This window comes from Ovis canadensis, chromosome 15 (genome assembly GCF_042477335.2).
Source record: "Ovis canadensis isolate MfBH-ARS-UI-01 breed Bighorn chromosome 15, ARS-UI_OviCan_v2, whole genome shotgun sequence".
In the NCBI taxonomy this organism is placed as follows: Eukaryota; Metazoa; Chordata; class Mammalia; order Artiodactyla; family Bovidae; genus Ovis; species Ovis canadensis.
In genome coordinates, this window is record NC_091259.1 from 36,695,957 (window position 1) to 36,721,292 (window position 25,336).

The 25,336-nt window shown below is 52.1% G+C and overlaps 1 protein-coding gene across 1 annotated transcript; it reads right to left on the bottom strand.

Moving 5' to 3' along the window:
* Positions 1-776: 776 nt before the first annotated feature.
* Positions 777-21,667, bottom strand: SCN4B (sodium voltage-gated channel beta subunit 4). Its single transcript, XM_069553701.1, has 5 exons — positions 21,265-21,667; positions 12,631-12,803; positions 10,995-11,223; positions 9,182-9,311; positions 777-4,410 (listed from the first exon to the last, which is right to left on the bottom strand). Exons 1-5 carry the CDS (start codon positions 21,323-21,325, stop codon positions 4,317-4,319), a joined length of 687 nt encoding a protein of 228 aa, XP_069409802.1. The 5' UTR covers positions 21,326-21,667; the 3' UTR covers positions 777-4,316.
* Positions 21,668-25,336: the final 3,669 nt, after the last annotated feature.

Consider the following 25,336-nt stretch of genomic DNA (forward strand, 5'->3'; position numbering starts at 1 on the left):
TTCTCTCTTTTTTAAATTTTTTAGATTTTTTTTAATGTGGACTATTTTTTAGATTTTATTTATTTTAGGCTGTGCTTCATCTCTGTTGCTTCACGGGCTTTCCTCTGGCTGTGGCGAGCAGGGGCTACTGTCTAGTCGTGGTGCGCAGGCTTCTTGTTGCAATGGCCTCTCTTGTGGAGCACAGGTTCTAGGGCACGTGCGCTTCAGGAGTTTCAGCACATGGGCTCAGCAGTTGTGCTCCTGGGCTCTAGAGCCCAGGCTCAGCAGTTGCGGTGTACGGGCTTAGTTGCTTCACGGCCTGTGGGATCTTCCCAGATCAGGGATTGAACCCATGTCGCCTGCAGTGGCAGGGGGATTCTTCACCACTTAGCCACCAGGGGAACCCTGTGCTTTTCCTCTTTAAGGTTGGCCTTGTAATTTGAAACAGATTTCACCTGGATATACATGTTAACCTGGGGTGGAGAGACCTGGGTAAGGGAGTGTGATGACATTGACTGGTACCAGAATCATTGCCAAGGTCATCAGTACAGGGAAGGCCCTGGTAATGATTCCAGGATTGGAGGGCCATCTTTGCACCTTCTTCGGGGAAGGAGAAGTACTATCAGCACTAATACAACCTGAATGCCTATGAATACAGCAGACATTCTTAGGCTTTTTACATCTGGTACCTCACAAAGGCAGGGGACGTTTCAGACACAAGGAGACTGAGGCTCAGCTGGCAAGCAATAAAACTGGACCCCAACTTCCAATTAACCAAGAATAGAAACCCCAAACTGTTTCTATTAAACATAATTTTTATTTCATCCAAGGCAAAACTAAATAAAATTCTACAAAGCAAAACATGTTGTCAAGGCAAGACAGTCAGTCAGCTCACATTCATTCTGTGCTTGAACACAAGTTAAGTGCTTGGTGTGTGCACATCTGCGCCTCCCAGAGGCACCCGCAGATCTGAGGCCCCCCTACAAGGCCCGTTTGTGCTGCATTGTTTTGATCTATAGTTATACAGGAAATTGACTATGAGTATTGTTGTCATCCAAGCCAGAGGGATAAACCATGCATAAGATAGTCGAAAGCACTGCATATCAGGTGGGAGGTGGGAGGGTAGGGACTCCCTGGGACACAGTCGTCAAGCAAGCTGTAGGATTTCCCCCAGAGAAGTCCCCTCTCCTAGCACCCCCTCCTCCCCACACTCTGACGGCAGCTGCGACAGTGAGATGGCATCATGGTGTTATGGGGCCCAGGAGCACAGCTGGTCTCTCCCTCTGTCGCTTATTCTTTCTCAGACTCCAGTGCCCCGCCAGGAAAGATGGCTCTGAAATGTATAGCAGCTCCCCCATCTCAGGCACACTCAGCGTTTATACACACCTCCACACATCCACATGCCCATGCCCGGCCCACCCACCCCACAGCCACGCATTTCCACACGCTCAGTCCACACAGGCACACCCTCATCTGCCCCCATCTCAGAAGCTTGCTCTTACACCCCTCCCTCTGCATCCAGCTGTGGGCAGCCAGCCAGATGTGAAAGCCTGAGCTCCACCAGCTGTCCTCCCAGACCTCTCCAGGCTCATTCTGGCTGCCTTCTGCACAATTCCTACACCAGGAGAATCCCAAGGCCTGGAATGCTCAGGTCCTACTTGGGGGGTCAAGGAAGGGGAAGTGGGAAAGACTGTTTGTGGTCTCCTGACTTTAGTGTCTGTGAAACTGCATGTGTCCTGGGCTCCCAAGTTCAACATTGCGAATGCTCTCTCTAGCCCATACACCGTGAAAACACCCTCACCAGCCCCTGAATATCACTCTCAGAGACCTGCATGCACTGAGGGTCTGCTTGGGAAGATGGCTTTGCCCACACATCTTCCACTCCAGATTCATGCCAGAGCTTCACCATGGGTATAATCCCAGCCCTGGGGCAGGACAGTCTTTGTTGTGGGGACTGAGTTGAACATCCTTAGCCCTCATGCTCATTAAAAGGCAGTAGCCATGAGTCCTCAGGCCTTGGAGCAACCAAAAGTGTCCCCCTCTACAGTTCCAATCACCTCTATGGAAAACTACCAAACAAAAGCCATGGACAAGAAGCTTTCAGCATCAGAGCCAAGGTTTCTAACATTACAAAGGCTAAAATAATTCTAAGGGCAGGGTCGGGGGTGGGAAGAGAGAGACAGAAAGGAGAGTGAGAATGTGTGTATATGTGTGTGAGTGTGTGCACTATAGGGATAGGACACAGAGGACAGGATAGACTTGGAACACTCCCTCCAACTTTGACACCTGAACTCCTAGGTCCCTTTCCAAGCCAAAAAGACTTTTTTAAACCAAAACTTTCCAAGTCTTACAGTCCTGCGAAGTAGGTAAGTATTATTACCCCATTTTACACATAGGAAAAGTTGAGCCCAGAGAAGTTACATGATCTGGCTGAGTCAGCAGCAGACCCAGGAATAGAGAGGATGACGCTCTCCCTCTCCCATACTCTATAAGCTTTGGTTTCCTCTCAGGGAAGTCAGAGGAGCCCAAGACACTCTGCCTGTCCAAATGCTGAAGCTGGGAAAGGAAAAGAGCACGGTTCTGCATGAAGGAAACCTAAGAAGTTTCCCGAATAACTGGTGGCTCTGGTCTGTCTGCTCCTAAAGACAGGAAAGCCTGAACCTGAGCCCAGGGTGGGAGAAGGAAGACACAAGGGACGGAGGCAGATCTGAGTGGGCCCTTGCTGGGACGTTCACTGCTGATTTTTGGCAGGGAGAGCCCTTAGGCAGTCCCCATACACTTTGGAAAAGAGGCTACTTCCCTCTCATTCCTCCCAGGGCCCCAAAGGACAGAGTGTCAGAAATTTAATGAGACATCGAGGTGGGTGGGAGCAGATGGTGAATTCCTCCATGATCACAGCCCCGTCCATCCCCCACTTCATCAACCCACAGGGACAACACCACGACATGGAAGGGCCCAGGGGAAGCACTTGGCAGATGCCTCCAGGACTCAGCTGCTGGCCCAGGGGGCGTTAGCTCCCCGGTCCCTTGCCTGACCCTGAGTGTGGGCGGCTGGGGACCCCTCACCAGGGCCCCACCAGAGTTGGCTGTTCCACGTGGGCTGAAGGAAGGGGTCGAGAACGTTATGAGCCAGGACTCAGGAGCTAAGGCACAGTCTAGCCCCACACACAAGGGGTGTGCAAACCACTGCGTGGAAAAGCAGAGGAAAACTGTGGGCACTCTCTACCTGCCCCTCCCTACCCCAGGCTGCAGATGGAGGGGACAGCTGAGGAGGAGGCAGCCAGAAAACCCAAGAGCCCTCTCATCCAAAGCTAGAGGGTCCCTGAGGAGAGGGCAAGTCTTGACCCGGGGATGGAGGTGAACAACCCTGGGTGGGAAGAAGCGAGAGGAACACAAGCGGGAGCAGCTCCTCAAGCGAGATGGCGCTACCTGCTGCTTCGGAGGAAAAGCCGCAGGGCGGAGCCGGTTGGGAGCTCCCACGAGCGGCCACGGTCCTGCCCGGCCAAGGAGAAGGGGCAGCCGGCGTTGGTGGGCGTTCTGCCCACCTCTGCGGCCCTGACGCCCCACAGAAATTCTAGGAAAGAAAGAAGTGGCGCCCAGTGCTCTGGGACAGCCTCAGGGACCCCTTCATGAGCCCTTCGGAACCCAGAGATTAGAAACGCAGACTAGGTGAGCTAGGACCCCTAACGCAAAGTGGCAGCCCTAGTTGGGAGTCTTCAGAGACTCCGAGCAGCGTGGGGGGCGGGGGGAGAACCAAGGCAGGCAGGCACCCAGGGGTCGGCGTCGGGGAGGGAAGTTCCTCCCTGGAGGGACATGGGGAGCCAGGTATCCATCAAAGCCTCTCCCTGCAGGATCCTTCCAGCAGCCCCCAACCCCGAGAGCCTGTAGAGAGTCCTCTGGCCACTCCCGCCATAAAAGGGTTAGTCCTCCACACTCAGGGTCCAACTTCTGGGGCAGCCCTCGGCGACCCCCCAAGTCTCTCACAAAGAGACATCGGGAGGAAAACCAAGGCGCTCCTCCTCTAGGGTGGGGGGCACTGAAGACCATCTACCCCGGTGTCGGGGAACAGGCCATCCACACCGCCCCAGCCCCTCCTTTCCTTTCCCGAACCTTCCACGGGTTCCTTTCCCTGGCCAGCCCTTGTCCCTGGGGAGCCCTGGTGGGAGGTAGGGGGTAGGGCAGGAGGGACAGGACCCCAGTTTCTCCCCGCCCGGGGAAGACTACGGTTTGAGCCAAGCAGCAGATGTCTCAGGCACATGGGGTCACGGACACGGCTCAAGCATCGGTTTCATCATAGGAAAGTGAGGCTCCCAGCAGCTGCTTGGCCCCAAGCAGGGCTCACACTTTTGTTGGTGCTTTCTCTTCCGCCTTGGAGCCGGGCAACCCATTCTCCGTATTATCGTTCCCGGAGGAACTCACGAGGCACTCCTTCCTGAGAGGGAGAGAGGAGAGAGGGGAGGCAGTGGTGAGAGGGAGAGCCAAGTGATGGGTAAAACTGTGTGGGAGAGGAGCCGTGGGCCCTGTGCCAGCCCCGAGCCTCTCCCTGGCCTTCGGTAGTGCCACGGTAGCCAGAGGCCAGGTTGCTCACCCTCTCTGCCTCCGTTTCCTTGCCTAAAAAATGGCTACAATGGCCCCTTCTTCATGGGATTACTGGGAGGAGCCAGGGAGCACTGGGGACAGTGCCTGAGCCACAGGAAGTACTCTGTAAGGTTAGCATCACCAGGCCATCTCAACACGGCAGAGGGCAAGGGTGCCAGTCACTCCTCCCAGGGGTCAGTAATGAGAGGAGGCCAAACCAGGGGAGATGTCAGACTGTGCCAAGCCAGGGGAAGAGTCCAGGCCAGCAGGCAGGATGCCCAGGGCAAATAGCTCCTCACCCAGGCCCGGCAGGCCCTTCCTCCTGAAGTTCGCTGGGACGAGATGTAGCAAAATGAGATGGAAGGGCAGGCAGGTGCGGGCAGAGGCGGGGGGTGGGGCAGGAGGAAGGAGAGGTGGCCAGGTGGGAATACCCCCCAGAACGGCACCACCCCGGCCACCCTGTGCTGGGCATGTTCCAGTCTAAGTACACGACCCCCCAACAGCAGTGGCCAGGCCTCAAAGGGTTCTCCAGAGAACACCTGACTGCTGCATTACTCCCACCTTTCAGCCCGCGAAAACTCCCAGGTCTTTTTCATGGCTTCTGTCACTAAACTGCATCTTAGCCTCACCCTGGGCTTGTGTAGCTGAGTTTGAGGCCTTCGGGAGAGAGTTAACATTTTATCTTCGTCAATTTCATCTTGCAGGATTTAGTCTATACCTCCAGCCTATCCTCCTAAATCCGGAAAAGGGAACTCTCCTACACTGTTGGTGGGCATGTAAATTGGTGCAGCCACTATGCAAAACAGTTTGGAGGTTTAGTTTTTTAAAACTAAAAATAGAGTTGCCATATGATCCAACAATCCCACTCTTGGGCATATATCCAGAGAAAACTCTGATTCAAAAAGATACGTGCACCCCAAAGGTCATAGCAGCACTATTTACAACAGCCGAGACGTGGAAACAATCTGAATGTCCATCCATAGGCAAATGAATAAAGAAGATGCGGTACATGTATGCAGTGGAGTATTACTCAGCCGTGAAAATAAGGAAATAATGCCATTTGCAGCAACATGGATGGACACAGAGATTATCATGCTAAGCGAAGTAGATCAGACAGAGAGACAAATACCATACAATATCACTTATATGTGGAGTCTAAAGTATGACTGAAATGAACTTCTTTACAAAGCTTCTTTCTTTATAAACAGAAAAGTTTATAAAGTATGATTGAAATGAACTTCTTTACAAAGCATAAACAGAAAATCACAGAGATAGAAAAAAACTTATAGTTACCAAAGGGGGAGGGATAAATTTGGATAAATTAGGGATTAACAGCTACAAACTACTATATATAAAATAGATAAACCACAATGCCTTACTATATAGCACAGGGAACTATATTCAGTATCTGATAATAAACCACAATGGAAAAGAATCTGAAAAAGAACAAATATGTAGGTATGTACAACTGAATCACTTTGCTGTGATTCCAGCAAACCAACACAACACTAAATCAGCTATACTTCAATTTAAAAAAAAAAAAAAAAAAGATCCTCCCAGATCCCAATTTTGTTCTCCATCCAACACAGTTGCTAGGTTTCTGGAAATTTGATAAATGTATCATTCCTGTTGTTGTTACCGTTTAGTCACTAAGTCACGTCCAACTCTTTTCGACCCCATGGACTGGAGCCCACCAGGCTGCTCTGTCCATGGGATTTCCTAGACGAGACTACTGGAGTGGGTTGCCATTTCCTTTTCCAGGGGATCTTCCGGACCCAGGGATCAAACCTGTGTCTCATGCATTGGCAGGTGGATTCTTTACCCCTGAGCCACCAGAGCCCATGTCATTCTTAGTGTAGTTTAAATCAGTAATAACAATGAACAGACAGAGCCCTGTGACATAAAGACCTCTATTCAGATGGGTCTATCATCCACCTATCTCTAAACCTAAGGAACAGTCAGTCTAGCCAATTCCCATCCACCTAACCATCCATATTTCTTTACAAAGACCCTGCTTGCACTGTGTCAGGCTAGAAAGGTGTCCAACTGACAAGCTGTCTGCTCTCCAAAAACCTGCAGTCTTCCAGGAAATATGCTATTAAACAAGTAACAAGTAAACAAGTACAAAGCAGTAAATGACAGGATGCAGGTGGGGCATACCAGGGAGGGACTCAACCTAGGAGGGCTCCTTCTAGGGTCAGGGAAGGCCCTTTGGAAGCGTCACTTAAGCTGAAAGCAAGAAAGATGAGCAGGAAAAGAGGGAGGAGACATTCTAGGCAGAGGGAACACCCTCACATGTGAAAGCCCAGAACTGATCCTAGGATGCTGCCCCCACGTCCCTTCTTCTCAGGAAGCCACCACATCTTTACTGTTATGCAGGCCTACCTCGCTGCTCAGAGGACCCTCTCAGGCTTCCTCCTGGCCTGTCTCCCACCTCTAGCCTCTGCCTTTCCAGTCCCTGTGCCCACCAATGCCAGACCCTTTCTTCCAGGTCCTCTGATGGAGCCAGGCCCTGCAAGCCCTCCCCAGCTCCCCTGTGGTCAGAGAAAAGCCAATCTCAGCCTCAAGGGTCCTCAAGGGTCTGTCCCCACCCCCTATGTGGGTTTCCCCTCTTCCTCCTGACCCCACCCCCACTCTCTCAACAAGAGCAACCACAAACGTCTGTTCTCCACAACATGCTCACTTCCCAGGCTGTCTGTCTTTGCTCTCAGCGGTTCCCTCTACAGAACAACCTTCTCTTCACCCTCCCTGGGACTTAACTCATATCCATCTTGCAAGGCTGACCACAAATGTCTCTTTGGCCAGAAATCCTTCACTATTATTCCACCCTCTCCTGAACCCCCTCAACATTCTCTTTGAGTGTGTGCAGGCATGCTCAGTCACTTCAGTCATGTCCAACTCTGTGCGACCCTATGGACTGCAGCCCACCAGCCTCCTGTCCATGGGATTCTCCAGGCAAGAATCCTGGAGAGGGTTAGGCCAGCCCTAATTCCTCTACCTCCTGTTACACCGATTTCTGCACATGTCTTCTTTACTTAGGGGCAGAATCTCATTCCTTCTAGAATTTCCTGCAGTGCCTGGCACAATACTTTGCACACAGCATCTCAAAAAGAGCCACTGAATGAAAGAATGACTTACTGAACTCTAGATCCCACTCCCCTGTGAATCAGTAGGGCGCAGCAGCAACAGCTGAACTTTCAAAGCAAACAAGTTAGAATTCAAATCCCAGCTCTATCGCTTATTAGCTGTGTGACCCTGGGCAAGTCACTTAACTACTCTGAGCCTCACTTTGCTCAACTTCAAAATAAAATCATACATGTTTTATTTTTTCTAATGCCTGATGGAATATCTAACACATGGTAGAGGCATGTGATGAATGACAGGAAGCGCTATTACACGTAGCATCCTCCTGATAACTGTGCACGAGCAGAAAATGTTAGCCTGCCCTGTTTTCAGTGAACTCATGGTGGCTCCCAAGGATGACTGCTTTCTTTCCCAAGTGCTTTTAAACCATATGTTGAATAATGTGTTCTCCAAATTTTCTCACCAGCAATAGTAAGACTGATTATTAAAAACACAATTTGGTCTGGATCCATGCTCCAGGCCCCTCTCAAGATCTCTGAAATCCTCCCAGCCTCTGGCCGTGATGCAGCTAGATAGCCCAAGAGTTCATCATCACAACCAGTCTTCCCAGCTCTCCCTCCCCTCTGCCAATCCCTAAAATTCTCTCCCTGCCTTCAGCTGCCTTCCTTTCTGACCAGTGGCATTTCTGCCCTTTTCAGCCTAATTTCTTCTCAACAAAGCAGCATGAAGCCAACCCCAACAGATCTTCTCCTTCTATCTTCTGCTTCTCCCTTGCTTCTCCTACTTACTTTCACCCTCTCTGCTTCAGTGGCAGGCCTGCCTCATCTCATCTTTCTTACCAAGAACACAACTTTCAGATGCCTTTGGTCTGCTCTGGGTTTTGCAGCGTTCAATCGTGGAACCTGCCAGCTCTGGCAATTCTGGGTGTGGGCAGCACCCTTTGTACCTCCCAATCTTTCTTCTCATTCCTCTTACAAATATCTGTCTTTATACCTAAATTTATCCTAGGGCTTCCTGGGTAGTCATATCAGCCTTTTTAGACTGTTTTTCTCTCCTTCATTTGAATTTTCAGAATTTCACAACAAAAGACTCCCATCACGCATCACTCCCATATTCCCATTTTAGAGTTTCTGTATGCGGAATCTCATATTTCCCCTGATCTAAAAAAAAAAAAAGGCATTTGAAAGCCTTTGGTAGGACTTCAGATTGAGATGGTACAAATAACGGGATGGGCAGGAAGACAGGGGAATGAGGAAGAGCAGGTGAGTTGTACGTATGTTCTCAGTGAAGTCAGTGTATTCAATAAACGTCTCCTGAGCGGATGGGGAAAAAGGAGTGAGACGAAGAATCAGGCTGAAAGACGAGAGGAGCAGGGCAGGGATAAAAAAGAGAGTGGAAGAATTAGGAAGAGAGGAGGGATTAGGAGATAGATGGAAGGATGAAGGCAGATGGGGGATATATGATGGCGGATGAGAGGATGCTGGAACACCCACGAGATGAGAATGGGTGGTGGGCCGGTGGGAAGGCTGGAGTCAACTTACTTCTTCTCCTGAGTCTTCTTGATGATGAAGGCAATGAACTTCTTAACCAGCAGGATGAAGATGAGGAGCCCAATGACCCCGCCCACGACACCCAGGATGATGAGGGTCACGGTGTTGTCCACTTCTTCCACTTCGTGGTCAGAGAAGGGAAAGAAGAGGGGTGGAGAAGGAGAGCAGGAGTCACCTGGAGCACCATGGCAGCCCAGCAGCTCCCCAGCCTCCAACCTGGGCATCTGGGACACGCCCACCCCAGCAGGAAGCAAGAGAAGCTAGACTATGGCATCCATCAGGCTAAGGTATAACAGGAAGTCATCCCTCCCCGCTGTGCTCCACACAGACACCCTCCTGCAGACACCCACACAAGTTCTGGAATAACTCAGACTTGGGGACCACAGCATCCAGGTTTGACTTGACCCTCAAGCATGAGACTTTCATTGCCTCCTTCTAGGTTTCCTTTTACCCATGCAGAAAAACAATTGAGAATCTCTCTGCAATATCTCTTACTTGGCCAGAAGACACAGGAGCCAGGTAATCTGGATTTCAACAACAGGGTTTCCACAGTCACTAATGAGCTGGTCACTAATAGTCACTAATAACCTACAGCTGGTCACTTAACCCTTCTAGCCTCAGTTCCCTCATCTGAAAACTGACCTCCTGACTTCCCAAACCTGTTCCACAATCTCCTCCATCTCTGCTGAGAAATGCTCTGGCCAAAATCCTTGGAGTCATCCTTGACTCCTCTCTTTTTCTCAAACCCCTATGTCCAACCCACCTGAGAATCCTAATGGCCCTAACTCCAAAAAAGTACAGAATTGTGAGCATCTTCTCTGCAAGAATCCCACATCATTCAGGAGAGCAGTGGGTCCCCAGGAACACAAGAAACGCAACACAATCAGGATGCTTAAGCAAGCTTCCTTCCTTTTTCTCTGCTCCCATGCCTCGATAGCCTTCCAGGCTCCCCTCTCCATGATGCCCACCCAGTCTTAACTCCTTCAGCCCTTTCTCTAAACACGTCCAGTGTTGGGGTCATGGGATACCCTCATCACATGTTTCCTCGTTGTCTAATTGTTCCACCATTGTTGGATTGGAATCCCCTCAATCAGGACTTAAGCTCCAGAGGAGAGAGACCATTCTTATCAGTCTCTACTGGAACTTCCCTGGTGGTCCAGTGGCTAAGACTCTGAGCTCCCAATGAAGAGGGCCCTGGTTCCATCCCTAGTCAGGGAACTAGACCCCACATGTGGCAACTAAGAGCCCACATGCCTCAACTAATATCTGGCTCAGCCAAATAAATAGATAAATATTTTTTTAATCTCCATTGCCTTGGCTTTGCATGCTTTGCCCCATTTCAATTATGTGTTTACTTGTCTTCTGTCCTACCCTGACCTGTCAGTTCTTTGAGAAAGGACACTGTGTATCATTCATAGCACTTTTTGGTCCTACATGGCATTCCATCAGCTGTTGCTAACAGAACACACAAGATTAGAAATAATCAACACATAAGGAGAACCTCACAACACACTTGCATGTAGCTTCTGGGACTCTCACAGCAACCCTAAGAGAAGGCAGATCTTCATATGAAGAAAACAAGGCTCAGAGGGCCTCAGTGTATATCATAAGCTATTCAGTGGCAGAATAAGTATTCACACCAAGTTATTCGAGTTTCCAGATGTAACTCCAGTTGCCCTTGAAAGCATAAAGTGAAAGAAAACACCAACGGTCCATTTCACCATTACACCAAGTTGGGTACCCCCCCCCCACCCACCCCCGTCCTTCCAATGCCACTGCCCTTGGTCCCAGACCCATTACATACATTTATCAACAACTTGGAGGAAGATGGTGGCCTGGTGCTGAAAATAATTCTCCTTGGGGTTCTTCACGTGGCAGGTGTATTTGCCCGTGTCGCTGAACTCCAGGTTCTTCAGTGAAATGGAAATATTGTTCATTTTCTCCTTCGTGGAGCCCTCCAGAGTGATGCGGTCATCATCTTTCAATTTCACCTTGGGGTCCGATTTCTCATTCTTCACAGTCCCATCTATGAGCTGTGTGGGAAGATGGGAGCAAGGAGGGGGCCAGGAGAAAAATCACAGAGTCATGACATCACTCCAGCCCACTCCTTAGGCACCTCTCTGCCCAGGCCAGGAAGAGCCCTTCCCCTTGGTTTCCCATGCTTATCAATAGCTCTGTCTGTCTAACCTGGATTTTACTTGCTTCAGGCTAAACCCAATTTCTGTTACTAAGGTCTCCCTAGAATGTAGCATGACTTTTCTGCTTTCTTCATAAAAGCCTTTTAATACCACATAAAAGCCTGTTAATACCACACTTGCTTCCCTCTGCCATTCCTTCCAGCCTTTGCTAACACCTCATCCCCTATCGGCCTGAATACTCCTCCATCAAGATGTGGATAAATCCCACAGGGCAGTGCATCGGCACCCTCTGAGTTCAGTGTTTAATTACATCCAGAGTTGGTCTCTTGGACTTCCAGTCCCCTACTAGGTTGCAGAGTACTCAGAAAACACCTGCTGGGACTTCCTTGGTGGTCTGGTGGCTAAGACTCCACACTCCCATTGCGGGGTGGCCTGGGTTCAATCCCTGGTCAGGGAACTAGATCTCACATGCCACAACTAAAGATCCTGCTTGCCACAGCTAAGATCTGGTGCAGTCAAATACATAAAGAAACATTTAAAAAAACACCTGCTGACTCTCCATCCCCACCCCAGCCAAAGCCCTGAACCCTTCTCTTCTCCAGCATTCCCTTCCATCCTTCCAAGGCCAATTCCCCAGCCCTTCTTCTGTTTGGACTCTTCTCATTCCCCCTCTCAAAGTCTTCCAAATGTCTTATCTCTTCTGCTTTTTAAATTAAATTATTAATGTTTACACAAGCTAACCAAGTTTCAGGTATTTCTTCAGACCAGACAGAGGACTCTAGACAGGAATTCCAACGGATCCCAAATTCTGGCAACAAAAATCTAAGCATCTTTCCCACATAGATCCGTCTAGACAGGCTCTGGAAAGAATACTGGGAGAGAGACTTCCCTAGTTAAGAATCCACCTGCCAATGCAGGGGCCGAAGTTTCGATCCCTGGTCCGGGAAGATCCCACATGCCACGGGGCAACTAAGCCCGGCACCACAGCTACTGAACCCATGTGCCCCGGAGCCCCTGCTCCACAGCCAGAGCAGCCGCTGCACTGAGAAGCCAGTGCACCACAACTAGAAGGCAGCCTCCAATGGCTGCAGCTAAAGAAAACATCAAAGACCCAGCGCAGCCAAAAAGAAACAAACACATTCTTTAAAATAAATGAAAGGTGAGTGTGGCAAAAGATGCATCCCTGGGGACCATCATTGAGGGGTGAGTCCAGAAAGGACCACAGCCTGGGGTGGGAGGCAGGGTGAGGGGACAAACCCCGGAGGAGGATCTGAGCTGCCCATCCCTTCTCCGGCTACTTACGATCTTGTATGTATCACTGCTGTTGTAGGACCACCAGAAGTGTAGGTTCTCGAAGCCGAAGCAGCTGGAGAAGGTGCAGGGTAGCAGGATCTCCGTGCCGTTGACAGCGTAGATGGTGGTGGCCTTTCCCACTGACACCTCCAGCGACAGGGACATCGGGAGCAGGAAGAGACCTGTGTGAGGGAGCGGCACCACCTCCCTGAGTAGAACCCCACCAGAACCTCCAGGCTGCAGCCCTGGGAGGGACCTCTCCGGTGGAGTGGAGTGGCATGGTCAGGCAGGGAGGTCTCTATTGCCCTCCGTGTCAATATTAGGAAGATGGTTCTCTTTACTTTAACCGACTCTGCCTGGACCACCTCCGTGATTCATTCTCCCTCTTGGCCTGAGCTGGATGGACTTCTGAGCCTGTTAGTAGCCCTTGTGACACTCTAAGTGACCACCAGGGGTCACCCCAACCCAGGAAAACCAGGTCCCGGCCTCCGCGCCGCGAGTCCGCGCCCCTTAACCAGCGGATGCGGTCCCTGTGGCCCCCAAGTGCAGAACCTGCGCCTCCTGTTCGCGCTGAGAATCTCCCCAAGGGCTGTGCGCCACCCTCTCGTGATATTTTCGGGATTTGGCGGGGCGAGGGTGTTGGGAGACTGAGCGGGTCTCCTGAGGTGGCTAAAAGAAAAACGGCAGACACAGGACCCGGCTCCTCGGCCACTCATCACGGACCCTGGCGGCTCCCACCTGCCCCAAGGGGCCAAGAGGCAGGGGGATACCTCCCGCTAGACCTTGCTCCACCACCGAGAGGGACCTCCAGAAGAAAAGAGAGACAAGGCGGACTGGGAGGGCATCCCGCAGGGTGGGGTGGAACGGGGATGTCTTGGCATCAGTCAGCAGCCGCAAAACCAGAGGGAGTAAAGCAATAACCTCAGAGAAAGTGAGGGCGGAAGACCCTTTATGGAGGCCGACTCAGGGCAACAGGATGCTCGCAAGCCGGTGGCTGGAGTGGGCACTGCGCCCATGGTCCCCTCCGGACCCAGAGTAGCCCCCGACTCCCTGCAGCCCCACTGCGGCCTCTCATCCTGGGCACATCCCCACCCCCACCCCCTTCTTTCCCACGCCTTCCAGTCCAATGCCATCGCTGCCAGTTGAGCAGGTGGCAGTTGTGAATTTCCACTCATGGCCTCTGGGTCCTGCCTCGTGAGTTCATGAGTTCTTGTAAGAGAACCTGGCCCTCCTGTCCTACAGAGTCCTTGAGGAAACCCCACTGTACCTCAAGGTCATGAGGAGGAGGGGTGTCGGAATTAGAAACTAGCTGTCCTTGCCCCTAAATGAACCAGGGTCACCCCGGGTGAGGACTCAGAGTCCTTCTCAGGTTCCCAGTGATGCTGAGAATAATGACCTTTTCCTCAGCAGAGATGTTGGCTAAGGCTGTGTATGAGTAATCTCATAGCATCTTCACCTCTCACCTGGAAGGAGGGTCTTATTAATCACATTTTACAGGTGGGAAAAATAAGGCTCAGAGGAGCAAAGTGCCTTGTGCCTTGGCCAAAGTCCTACACCTTCCAGAGGTAGCTGAAATGTGAACTGGAGTGTGACTCCAGGCCTAGTGGGCAGCTGAGAGCAGACACCTGGCTGCACCACCTCCCATGCCAGAGTTTCCCTGGCATCTCTTCCCAGACTGTAGCTTCTCTCAACTACTTGGACCGCCAGCCTGGCATTCCCACAGTGTCAGAGCCGATAGGGCCCGGACTGTTTCAGGTTAGAGACACCAAGTTGCCACTGCCTGACTTTACAGATGGGACAACCAAGAACCCAAATGGGAGGAGACTTGGCTGAACTAACTGGGTTTAGTGGCTGAGCCACTTGAGAACCCCTCTCAGGCCAGTCAGCTCCCAGCTCTGCAGGCAGTTCCCAGAACTGTTCTTGTTCCCAAGACAGATAGGGTCAGTCTTTGTTTTAAAGTTGCCAACCTTGCTCCCATCCTCATCCTCAGGGAAAGACCTCTTTAATCAAACTTAATTTCCTCATTGTATTGATAGATCATAAACCAGCTTCCTCTTGCTTTGCACACATGAGATAAGGATGTCTAGTGCCACCTGGGCAATGCTTTTTAACTTAGAAGAAGGAGACCTCTCCACCAGCCCAGTGGTTAAGACTTTGCACTTCCCACTGCAGGGGGCTCAGTTTCAATCCCTGGTTGCGGAACAAAGATCTCGCCTGCCATGTGGTGCGGCCATAAATAAATAAGAGGAGCTCCATGGAGAGCTGGAAGCCCAACTCTGCTCTTAGGACTCCCTCAGCTTCTTCATGTCCTCTTCACTTCTGAAGGCAAAGCGGACTGCTCTTAACACAAAGCTCAGAAATAACAACCCATAGTCCAGGATCCCCTGCCGCTGTCAACAGCTGCTGGTATATGCTCAGCACTTACTATGTGCCGGCTACATATAACCCCCACACCCATGCTCTGAGTGGTGTACTGTAATAGCTCCATATTACAGACATGGCAACTGAACATAGACAGGTTTGGTGACTTGCCTAAGGTCAACAGAGGGGCTTCCCACATGGTGCTAATGGTAAAGAACCCGTCTGCCTGTGCAGATGTAAGACACATGGGTTCAGGTTCAATCCCTGGGTCAGGAAGATCCCCTTGAGGAGGGCAAGGCACCCCACTCCAGTATTCTTGCCTGGAAAATCCCATGGACAGAGAAGCCTGGCAGGCCACAGTCCATAGAGTGGCACAGTCGGATACAACCGAAGCAACTTAGCACACACACACAAAGGTCAACAAGAGACATTTCCAGCATCCCAGAGCAAGAAAGCCCTACCTTACATCCTAAAACAGCAGATTTTGCCCACCAGAGTTCCTGTTAGTGCTGAGGGGTCATTTCAATTAGCCTTCAATCTTTGATCAGCTCCTCTGTGCCAGGGACTGTTCTAGAGCCATGGCTTTCACAAAGCGTCAGAATCACCTGGAGGGCCATTACAGCTAGCTCTGCCGGCCCCAACCCAGCAGTTTCAGATCCAGCACCTAGAGTGGAGCCTGGAAATTTGCATTTCTAAGAGGTTCCCAGAAAATGCTGCAATCAGATGACACTTTGGGCCCCACTGTGCTAGAGAATTTCTACCTATTAACTTCAACTCTGATTAAAATGCCGAAAGATGGGTGTCATTTTTCTCATTGTACAGATGATACAATTGAGGCTCAGAGAGGTTAAGTCACTTGCCCAGGGTCACATAATAAATGGTGGATCTGGAATTGAGCACTGACTGTAAAATAGGATGGGCATTTTACGGGCACTGTCTCATTTAATCCTCATGATAACCCTAATGAGGTAGCTATTATTTTTATCCCCAACAGGCAAAATGAAGAAACAGGCTCAGAAAGATTAACTTGCTCAAGGCCACACAACTGGTGAGTAGAATAAGCAGAGTACAGACCAAGCTCTGCTTTCCACCACTCTGTGACAGTGCCTCTCCAAGAGAATAATGCTGTCAGCGCCAGCCCTCCTTAAAGCTCCTGGTTTTCTTTTCATTTCTCCCCTCCCTCACCACCTTGCCCCAGAGATCTACGGACAGGAGCCAGACATGCGATTACACCCTCCTGCCTAAAAGACGGCCTTCGATTTGGGTTGGATTTGGTTTTGGTTTTTGCCACACTGCATGTGGGATCCTAGTTCCCTAACTAGGGACTGAACCAATACCCCCTGCAGTAGAAGCAAGGAGTTTTGTTTGCTTCTGGACTGCTTGGGAAGTCCCAAGAAGACAACCTTCTGATGGGAGACCTCAGTTTTGCCTCTCACCCCCAACTGCCTCCTCAAACCAAAGAATGGAGTGCAGTGTGGTGAAGCTCTCAGCAGAAGGAGCTTCCTGATGCCTACAGTGCTCCCTCGGAGCCTGAGCATGTGTTCCGAGGAGCACCACAGCACCAGCCTCTAGTGTCCAGGATCCTAGGGGAGACAGGGGGATCCAAGTCAGGGGCCAAACCCCTTCCCCACAACCTCAGCTGGAATAGACTATCAAGCACCAGAGACACTCATCAGAAGTGAAATAGTTTTGACCACTTTAAATAGAAGCAAAAACAAACAAACAGTCCAGGACAGAGGAGAGAAGTACTTCTCTAAGGTCTGACTCATGACCGTGCGCATTTCCACCTGATTAGAGTGCGCCTGTGTGGATGACTTAACTCTAATGTACTCAGGACTCCCAGACTCCCAGAGTGAAGCATCGCCATTCCCACCATAGCCTGGAAAGGACAAAGGGAAGGCAGAGATGTTTCTACGGTGAAGTTCAGAGTCCTGCCTGAATTAAAGCATCAGAGATGGGGAGCAAGCCTGGCTTCTCCACCGCACACCCTCCCAGCACGCAGAAGTCTTATTGGCCGTGTCTAGGAAGCTCGTGCACAGGAAAACCCAGAGGCCTGCCTCCTGTGCTTTCTTCCCTGTGAGCCTGCGCTGGGGGGAAAGAAGGGAGCAGGGTCAGACCTAGATCCACTAAGGACTCAGAGAGGTACTTCAGCAGGATGACCAAGCCAGGATGCACGTGTCAGGAGGCACACGGCAGACCCCACTTGGCTGGCTGACCTTGAGAAAGTCAGAGGTGCTATATACTCAAACCAGGGATGCCTGTCTTTCCTACCTTCTAAGCTTGGTATAAAGCTAAAAAATACATGAGCTTATAAAACATGAGAAGGGCTTCAATGAGTGCATCCCTCTGGCCTGGGCTCTCTGCGGGTAGAGGAACATAGTGTTTAAAAGGAGGCAGGGGGACAGGGCTGGCCTCCACTGTAGGTCTAGATGTAACCAAGACACTCAAGGACCAGCGTCAGCTAACAATATCTCCAAGCCATTCAAGCACTGTTTTATACGTTCACCCTGTATTACTTCCTGGAGGTAATTATTTCCATGTGGCTACTTCCTTGGATAAAGAAGGACTTTCTTCGTCCCAAACTAAACTCTTTAGAATTTCAAGTGATCTTGTGTGTGTTTCAGATTGGGGGTCCCTTTCCAGCATCGTGGGATGGGTGGGAACAAGTCCTCTGACCCGTGATCCTTCGGAATTCAATCCAAAGCCTGTCTTTGCTCACTGAGAGTCCCTAACTGCCGAGCCATTCTCAGAACAGCCATTTTCTTGGCTGTTTTCTGATCGGCCCCCTCCTATCTCATGCGATTATGTCTCAGGATTGGCTCAGGCCTCCCATTTAAAGTAAAAAACGTATTTGTACAGGCAAATCTTATCATTCAATACACCAAGGGGGATCTCATGGCTACCATCAGACGTTCCAAGGCAAATGCCAAGGCAGAAATCTTCTCCCACCTTTTCCGATATCCGGGTACAGTGATACCCAACTTAGGGCAAGAGGAGGAAAGAGGGGCAGCGTGGAGCACACTCTAAGTTTAGCTCCCCAGGCTTGCCTGGCAAGGCAGGCGGAATCGTGGCTGACTTTAATAGGGAAGCTGATACACTGGCCCCAGGGGAGTCAGGTTCAAAGTAAGAGCTGGGAGGGAGAAAGTGGGCCAAGGCCAGCAGGACAAGACCCCTCCTGGGGTGCAGGCCCTGGGGGCTGTGGGAGGCAGGGCTGAGCCAGGAAAGGCCCCTGGGCCCAAAGACAGACGAAAGATTTCAGCTCCCTCTCCCTAGGCAACCTGCCGGCTTCCTGCCCACCCCCAGGAGCTTTGCGGGGATAGAAACATGCCCCTGAGACAGTGCTGGATGCTCAACAAAACCAGCTTGCAAACAATTCCAAGCAGCGTGCCATCTCTCCTCCTGCAGGCCATGGAATGGGTGTGGCTTCTGCAGAGATCCTCACACCCTCAGCAGCAGAGCCAGGCGGGAGAATCTGTGCCTGGGGTCATCGTGGTCACAGCAGCCATAACGACTTGGGACCCCGCAAGCCTGCATGTCCAGAAAAAGGATGAATCTCCAAACCTGGGGTCTTTCTCCTCTTCCCTGCTTTCCCATCCTCTTTGCCATAAACCGCTTATTTACCCTTTCGTTTTCCTTCCTCTGAGTGGGACTAAGCACCCTCTGCTTAATTGCCTTCTCATTAAACAAGTCCTTAATAAATACATACCCAGGGAAAGAGCGTTGGGCAACAGAGCACCCTCACAAGTGATAATTACACAGAGATCAAAGCAATTAAGCAAATCAGGCAACAAGGAAGGAGTGGGTAGGACAGATACATTACCAGTTACATGGTTAGGAAGCGACTGACACCCTTTTATCCTCAATTGCAATACTGCCATCTTAAAAACTGTGTCTCAATTTAAGAAGGGGCATCTGGTCAGATTACCAAAAATCAGTTTTGTCTCGGTCTAGGAGATTGAGTTTGATATGGAGAGAGGAAGCTGGAGGGGTAGAGGACTCCTGGGAGCTTACTGCTCTGTACCCAGTTTCCATAGTTGTGAGAAGAGCTCTGGGCCTCCCAGCCTCTATCCTTCCACACCCAGGCTCCCGAGCTCACTGCTTCTTCAGTCCATCAGCACAACCCCTGCTGACCTTCCCCTGCAGCAGAATTTGGTCAACTGAGAGACAAGTTGGTGTGACAAAGCCCCAGAGACCTGGATTCGGGCCCACCTGGCCATCAACTGGCTACACACCAGTGAGCAAGTCACCTTCCCTCTCTGGACCGTGGTTTCTTCATCCTGAGGGGAGCTCTGTGCTATGGTTTCCAAAGCTCCTGCCAGCTCTGATGCTCTACTTGGCTGTCCAGTCATCTCTGCATCTCCCCTCCTGGACCAAGAGCAAGGATGGCGTCTTCGTGCCAAGCTCAAAGCAGTGCCACTGCGAGGCCTTATTGTTGGCTGCTTGGGCAAGGTCCAGGGCAGGACTCAGGTTGTATTCCCTCAGCAGACCAGAGGGGCAAGGGGCAGAACAGCTGGGGCCAGTTCTAGGGCCTGCTGGTCTCCCCCTACAAATCACTTTGCTCTCTCCTGGGCTCCCAGAGGGTAGCTCAGGGAATCTTTCAAACCTGTTCCAATGGGCCTCTGTCCCTCCCTAGTCTATCAGCTCAAACAGCGCTTAGAGGAAGTGTGGGTTTCCACCTGGAGAAAAGTACCAAGAAGCTGTGCCTGAAAACCCAATACACACACACATGGTATATGGTGGGATTCCCCACAGAAGACAGGTTCTGTGAATACTCTGGCACTCGCATTCCACCAGCCAACCAGGCAATAAGAGAAAGGGAAGCCAGAGGTGTTGGTAACCAAGCTAGTTTAATGGTGGTGTGAGTTTGAATTCCCCAGTGACCCCTTCCCCTTGCCAAGGCCACCGTGATCAGAGATGGGATGAGGGGGAGCAGAGGGCCACTGTGCCCAGCCCACGAAGAGCAGCCTCGGGCCTCGCAGAGACCCACTTCTTAGGGTCACCATGGAATCAGCACACCTGTGCCTAAGCTACAAGAGAGAACACCAGCTGGAGGGATGTAACAAAAGCAGTGGCTCCTGAGTGAAGGACATACTCTATCCCCGCTCCACCACCAGGTGCTAACATGACAGGCCAGCACACGGTTTACATTGGCAGAAGCAGCAGCGGCCACCCTTAAAGACTTCTGTCTTCATGTTTTCAGCCCAAATGCTTACATCGTGTGCCCAACCCGATGAGGGGAGCTGCCAAAAGCCAAATCTGACAAATATAAACAGGAAGAGGTGCGGGTGCCAGAGATGGAATCAGCTTACGTGGAAATCCAGCTTTGACTTCTGAGAGGCTACATTCTGGACTACTAAACATCATTCCCTAATCTCTAGGAGTTTGACGTTCAAAAGTATCATATGCATAAAATAGACACTAATCATCTGCTCTGTCTGTGGTCTCTGGATGTGCCTCCTTAGTCTTCATACTCATCCCAAAAATGAAGAGCCAAGAGCAAGTTAAACAGGTCCCACCGCCCAACCCCATGGAATCTTTACCTAAGAAGAGAGACAGGATCCTTCCTAAGGTGGGGATTTCTTGGCAGTCCAGTGGTTAAGCTTTGGTGCCTTCACTGCCGAGTGCATGGGTTCGATCCCTAGTCGAAGAACTAAGATTCCCACAAGTCTCGAGCCATAAAAACATAAATAAATTTTAAAGGAGGGCTTGAACGATCCTCCAAGTCCCTCCAACCCCATCCAGTCTGCAGAGAAGGCAATGGGCACTCGAGAAAGTAGACAGCAGAGGAGCCAAACGGAAAAGGGACAGGAGGAAGGGGAGCTCCCCCACCTTGAACTGGTGCACGCCAGTGCCGGGGCAACAAGCATCCAAGTTGCAAAGTGCTCCGGGCTGGGGTAGAAACCAGCGTCCCAACAACCACACGTGCAACCCACCGGGCATCTCCTACACCCGATCCCAGACAGGTTCCCCTAGCCGGCTTAAACCTCTGCGGCCCAAGCTCCAGCTCCAGAAGCTGAAAGCACTAGAGACAGCAAAGAACTAATCGCCAGGCTGGCGGGTGGGATGGGGCGGAGGACGGCGCAAGGTCCCCCGGCAACTCAGCAGTCCAAACGGCGTCCTGGAAGAAGCGGGAGCCGCTCGCTGGGGGCCGCGCTCCAAAGCCCACCCTGTCCAAGGTGCTGTTCTTCTAAGTGACCCGTCCTCTGGCGGGGGTGGGGGGGGGGAGAGTGGGGGAAGGGTTGGGGGCAAGAGGTAGAAGAAACCAAGCCGGGGCTGCCTTACCCAAGAGCCCAGTGCCCAGCCATCTCGCCCGGGCTGCGCCTTGGTCCCGAGCCCGGGGCATCGTTCTGTTCTCTCCGGAGCGCCCCCGGGACGCGGGGACGGGATACAGGGCACACCCGCGCTCGCAGCCCGCGGTCTGCAGTGGGGCCGGAGGCTGCCGGGGAGCTCTGCGCCGCTGGCCAGGGCTCGGGAAAGTTAGCGCGGAGAGCGCGAGGAGAGGGAGGCAGGGAGGGAGAGGAGGAGCCGGCTGCGGGAGCGGCCGCCGGGGGCGCGGGAGAAGGAGGAGCCCGCGGAGGAGGAACGCGAGCAGGGCCAGGAGGCCCGCCGAGCTAGCACCTAAGCGAGCGACGCTGCGCCTCTGCTCTGGAAGCGCTCCAGCTGCAGGAGGGGCGGTGGCCGCCGCGGAGCCCGGGGCGCCCCCGCCTCCAGGTCCCGGAGCCCCGGGAGCCGGCCGCACCCCCAGCAACCCCCCCGCCCTACCCCTCGCCCCCCCGACACACACACCCCTGCTTCCTCTCTGGCTCGGGCTGGGCGGCTGCGGCTTGGCACTGCAGGGCCGCCCGCAGCCGCCCGCATCATCCCGTGCGCTGAGCTGCCAATTAGGAGGATAGTTTGGGGAGGAGTCGAGGTGGAGCCTTTCGGGTGTTGGAAGGCAGCGATGTCTGCTTTGGGGAACACGAGTTTGGGTAACTGCTCCCTCTCCGGGGGCCGCGAAGGGACCGCTCGGTCTCCCGCAGCCGGCACTGCCGCAGCCGGTGGGCGTGTGCGGGCATGTATGTACACTGCGGCCGCCGACGCGCGTGTGTGCAGCCTTGAAGCCCAGCTGTGCAGGGTCCCAGGGACACAGCTTCCAACTGCAAACTGCCCCCACCACCGCACACCAACCTCTCCCATTGCTTCATGGACTTCTCAGAAATCTTGATGCTCCTGGTTACGGAATTCGGCCAGGCCCTACCGTTGGGTCCAAGCCCTGATTCTCCCTTCGGGGAACCCCTACTTCTTTTTTCCACCTAGGCCACACACCCCACCCCCGACCCTCCCTTTCCCCCCCTCTTCCAAAGGTTTCCTGTGTCCTTCAGAATCCTCCAAGACTCCCTTAGTCTCGCCTCTGTTTTGAAGTGGGGGTGGATTAGCCCGAGGTAGGAGCAGGGTGGTCACAGCCAGGTCAGAGGGCTTTTTCCCAGAACCTCTGGAGTTAAAAGGGAGCCTGTCTCGGGTGCCTCGGTTGGTAAAGAACCCACCAGCCACCGCAGGAGATGCAGGAGACACAGGTTTGATCCCTGGGTCGGGAAGAGCCCCTGGAGTAAGAAATGGCAACCCGCTCCAGTATTCTTGCCTGGAGAATTCCACAGACAGAGGCGCCTGGTGGGCTACAGTCCATGGGGTCGCAAAGAGGCCTGAGGCAACTGAACGCACGCCCTCCCACGCATGCACCCAGGCGCAGTGCTATTCCCAGTGGCTTAGGAACTCATGTCTGCTCTCCTCCTCAGGCCCCCTCCCTACCCCGCAGGTCCTGTCTGCCTTCGGGGCCCTCCATCCTCGCCTGTCTGGATACTGGTTCCGCACTTGGAAACCCGCTTCCACTTCATGGCCTGACCCCTGCTACAGCCCCCCACCACCCACCTTCTTGACTTGAGGGTCCTTGGTGGAATTCAGAGATCATGGACCCTTTGAGATTGTATGGGAAATGCTGGATGTCTATGTGTTTTTTTCTTTTTTCTTTTTTTTTTTTCCTGGGCGAAAGATTCAGTATAGCTCTGATAGTGGTACAGTGGCTCTGGAGTTAGACGCTGGGGAATTAAGTCCCAGCTCCAGCGTTTATTGTTGGATGACCTTGAGCAAGTTATGCAATCTTCTGCAGAACCCTCATTTGAAATATGATGAAAGTGATGATATTTACCTCGTGAAATTGCTAAGGGCAATGCCACCCTTAGACCTGGGCAACAGGGGCCTCAGCCCTGGGCTGCTGAGTTTGGAGGGTCTCACTCTGGCCCTCCTTTGATCACACCCCCTCCTCCTCACTGGAAAAGTGGTTCCTGGGACAGCAGGGAAGGGTAATCCATACACCTCACCTTCTAGACCATGCTCCAGACATCTGGGACCATGGAATTCTCTGTTCAAATGACCCAATTCTGAGCAAGCCTCTTCCCTAGGCCCATCCTCTCAGGAACTGCCCATGCAGAATGTGTACCCACAGGCCCGGGGAGAGGGCAAAGGGCAGCTGTTTGCGGAGGGTGGGGAGTGGATGGAACTTGGCATGCAGGTAGAACCTGACATCCAGGCATGCATCAGAGACCCTGTCCTCCAAGGACCAGGGAAGAGGGGGCCAGAGAATGGCTTTGAGACCTGGCCTTAAAATTAAGACTAAGAAAAATCCATCAAAGACAGAAGATAATAGGCAAGTTTTCACACTTTGTTATCTTGATTCATAACTTATATTTAGACATATATGTACTTTCCATTTGTGTGCTCACCCCCAAGCATCACAGACATCAGATGTAGACCTGTGGAGACTGGATGAGATGTTGTTGTTTGTCCTTTAGTCTCTAAGTTCTGTCTGACTCTTCTGCAACCCCGTGGACTGTAGCCCACCAGGCTCCTCTGTCCAGAGTTTCCCAGGCAAGAATACTGGAGTGGGTTGCCATTTCCTCCTCAAGGGGATCTTCCTGACCCAGGGATTGAACCTGCATCTTCTGCTTGGCAGGTAGATTCTTTACCACTGAGCCACCAGGGAAGCCCTGGATGAGATATTATCACATGTAAAAGTGCTAACAGAGTTCTAGGCACAGGGTCAGCTCCCAGTACATTTTAGCTCTTATTATTCTCAAAGAGGTCTGGGGCCCTAAAAAGTCTAAGCCTCTTTCTGTCTCCAAGTTTGCACGTTCACCCCCTCCTTTGCCAGGAGGTCCCAGACACTAGATCCACAGGGCCAGGCCTCCTTGCTGCTCAATTTATTTTTACAACGGGGGTCATGTTTCTCAGGAGCCGGAGCCTGAGGTGAGTCAGGAGGTGAGCCAAAGGGAAGGAACGTGACCCCTGCCCAGAGAAGGGGGATGGGAGGGGACAGAGCTCCCTGGGTAGCTCTAGATCCTGGTGACCCGAAAATGTGCCAGTTTCCTCCATGCCCTCCACCTTCTCAGCTGCATCTCTGCTCACCAATTCTTAGAGCCAGAAGGGTCCTTACAAAATCCATACGCCTCCCAAATGAAAAAACAGGCACAGAGAGGTAAGATGTGTGGGCCAAGGTCACAGAGAAAGTGATTCGTCAAGTCAGAATTAGAATCTACCCCATTATTTGATTCCCTCCCTCCACACCCCCAGCTCTCCTCTAAAGAACATCAGGAGGGCTCCACAACTGGGCAGAAAAAGTGTTTGAGAGATGCATTAGCGGCTAGAGGAATTTTACATTTAGAGAGCGCTTTCCTCTAAAATTCTCAAAACCCTAGTCCATCGATTGATCCATCCAGGGATGCCAGGGGAGAGGGCAAGCAAAGGTCAGAATTCCTCTTTCCCACCTTTGGGAAACTACTTCTTTGCAGAGCCCTCCCTGACATAAACCTCCTTCATCCAACTCAAGAGCCCCAGTCTGGGGTCTGGGAGGGGGATGGGCAGGTACCTTGGCTCTTTCCTCCTCCTCCTCCTCCTCCTCCTTCTCCTCCTGTTGGAAGTCCCTAGAGGGCGGGATGGCAGTTGGGACACAGCCCTCAGCTGCACCCAGCAGGGTGGATTCCTGAGGGTGGGCTCCTGCACACTCAGGTCTTGGGCAGCCGGCTCAGAAATACCCTGAAGAGCAAGCTTTCAGAGAGGCATAGAGGGATTGGGCCCTGGGCCAAGGAGCTGTCAGGGAGCTGTTATCGCATGGGAGGAGATAGGGCCTAGATTTAAGGGGAAAGGATTTTTTTTTCTAGGGGCGGGGTGTGGGACGGGGAAAGGTTCAAGCGGTTCTTTGAGGCAGTTAGTCCAACAGTTCTCTCTGAGACAGGCGGCCTGTTGGTTCCTGCCCTCGGCCTCCACCCCCAGCCCTCCCAGGAGCAAGATGGGAGCTAGAAAGGGGCACAAGCACGAGATGAGG

Bases quoted from the DNA above. Each gene is read 5' to 3' on its own strand.
- SCN4B (XM_069553701.1), bottom strand. From the start codon at position 21,325: ATGCCCCGGGCTCGGGACCAAGGCGCAGCCCGGGCGAGATGGCTGGGC. The intron at 9,312-10,994 runs GTATGTAATGGG...CTGACCACGAAG, and splicing joins CCTCCAAGTTGTTGATAAAT to TGGAAGAAGTGGACAACACC. The intron at 4,411-9,181 runs GTAAGTTGACTC...TCTCCCTCTCAG, and splicing joins AAGAAGACTCAGGAGAAGAA to GAAGGAGTGCCTCGTGAGTT.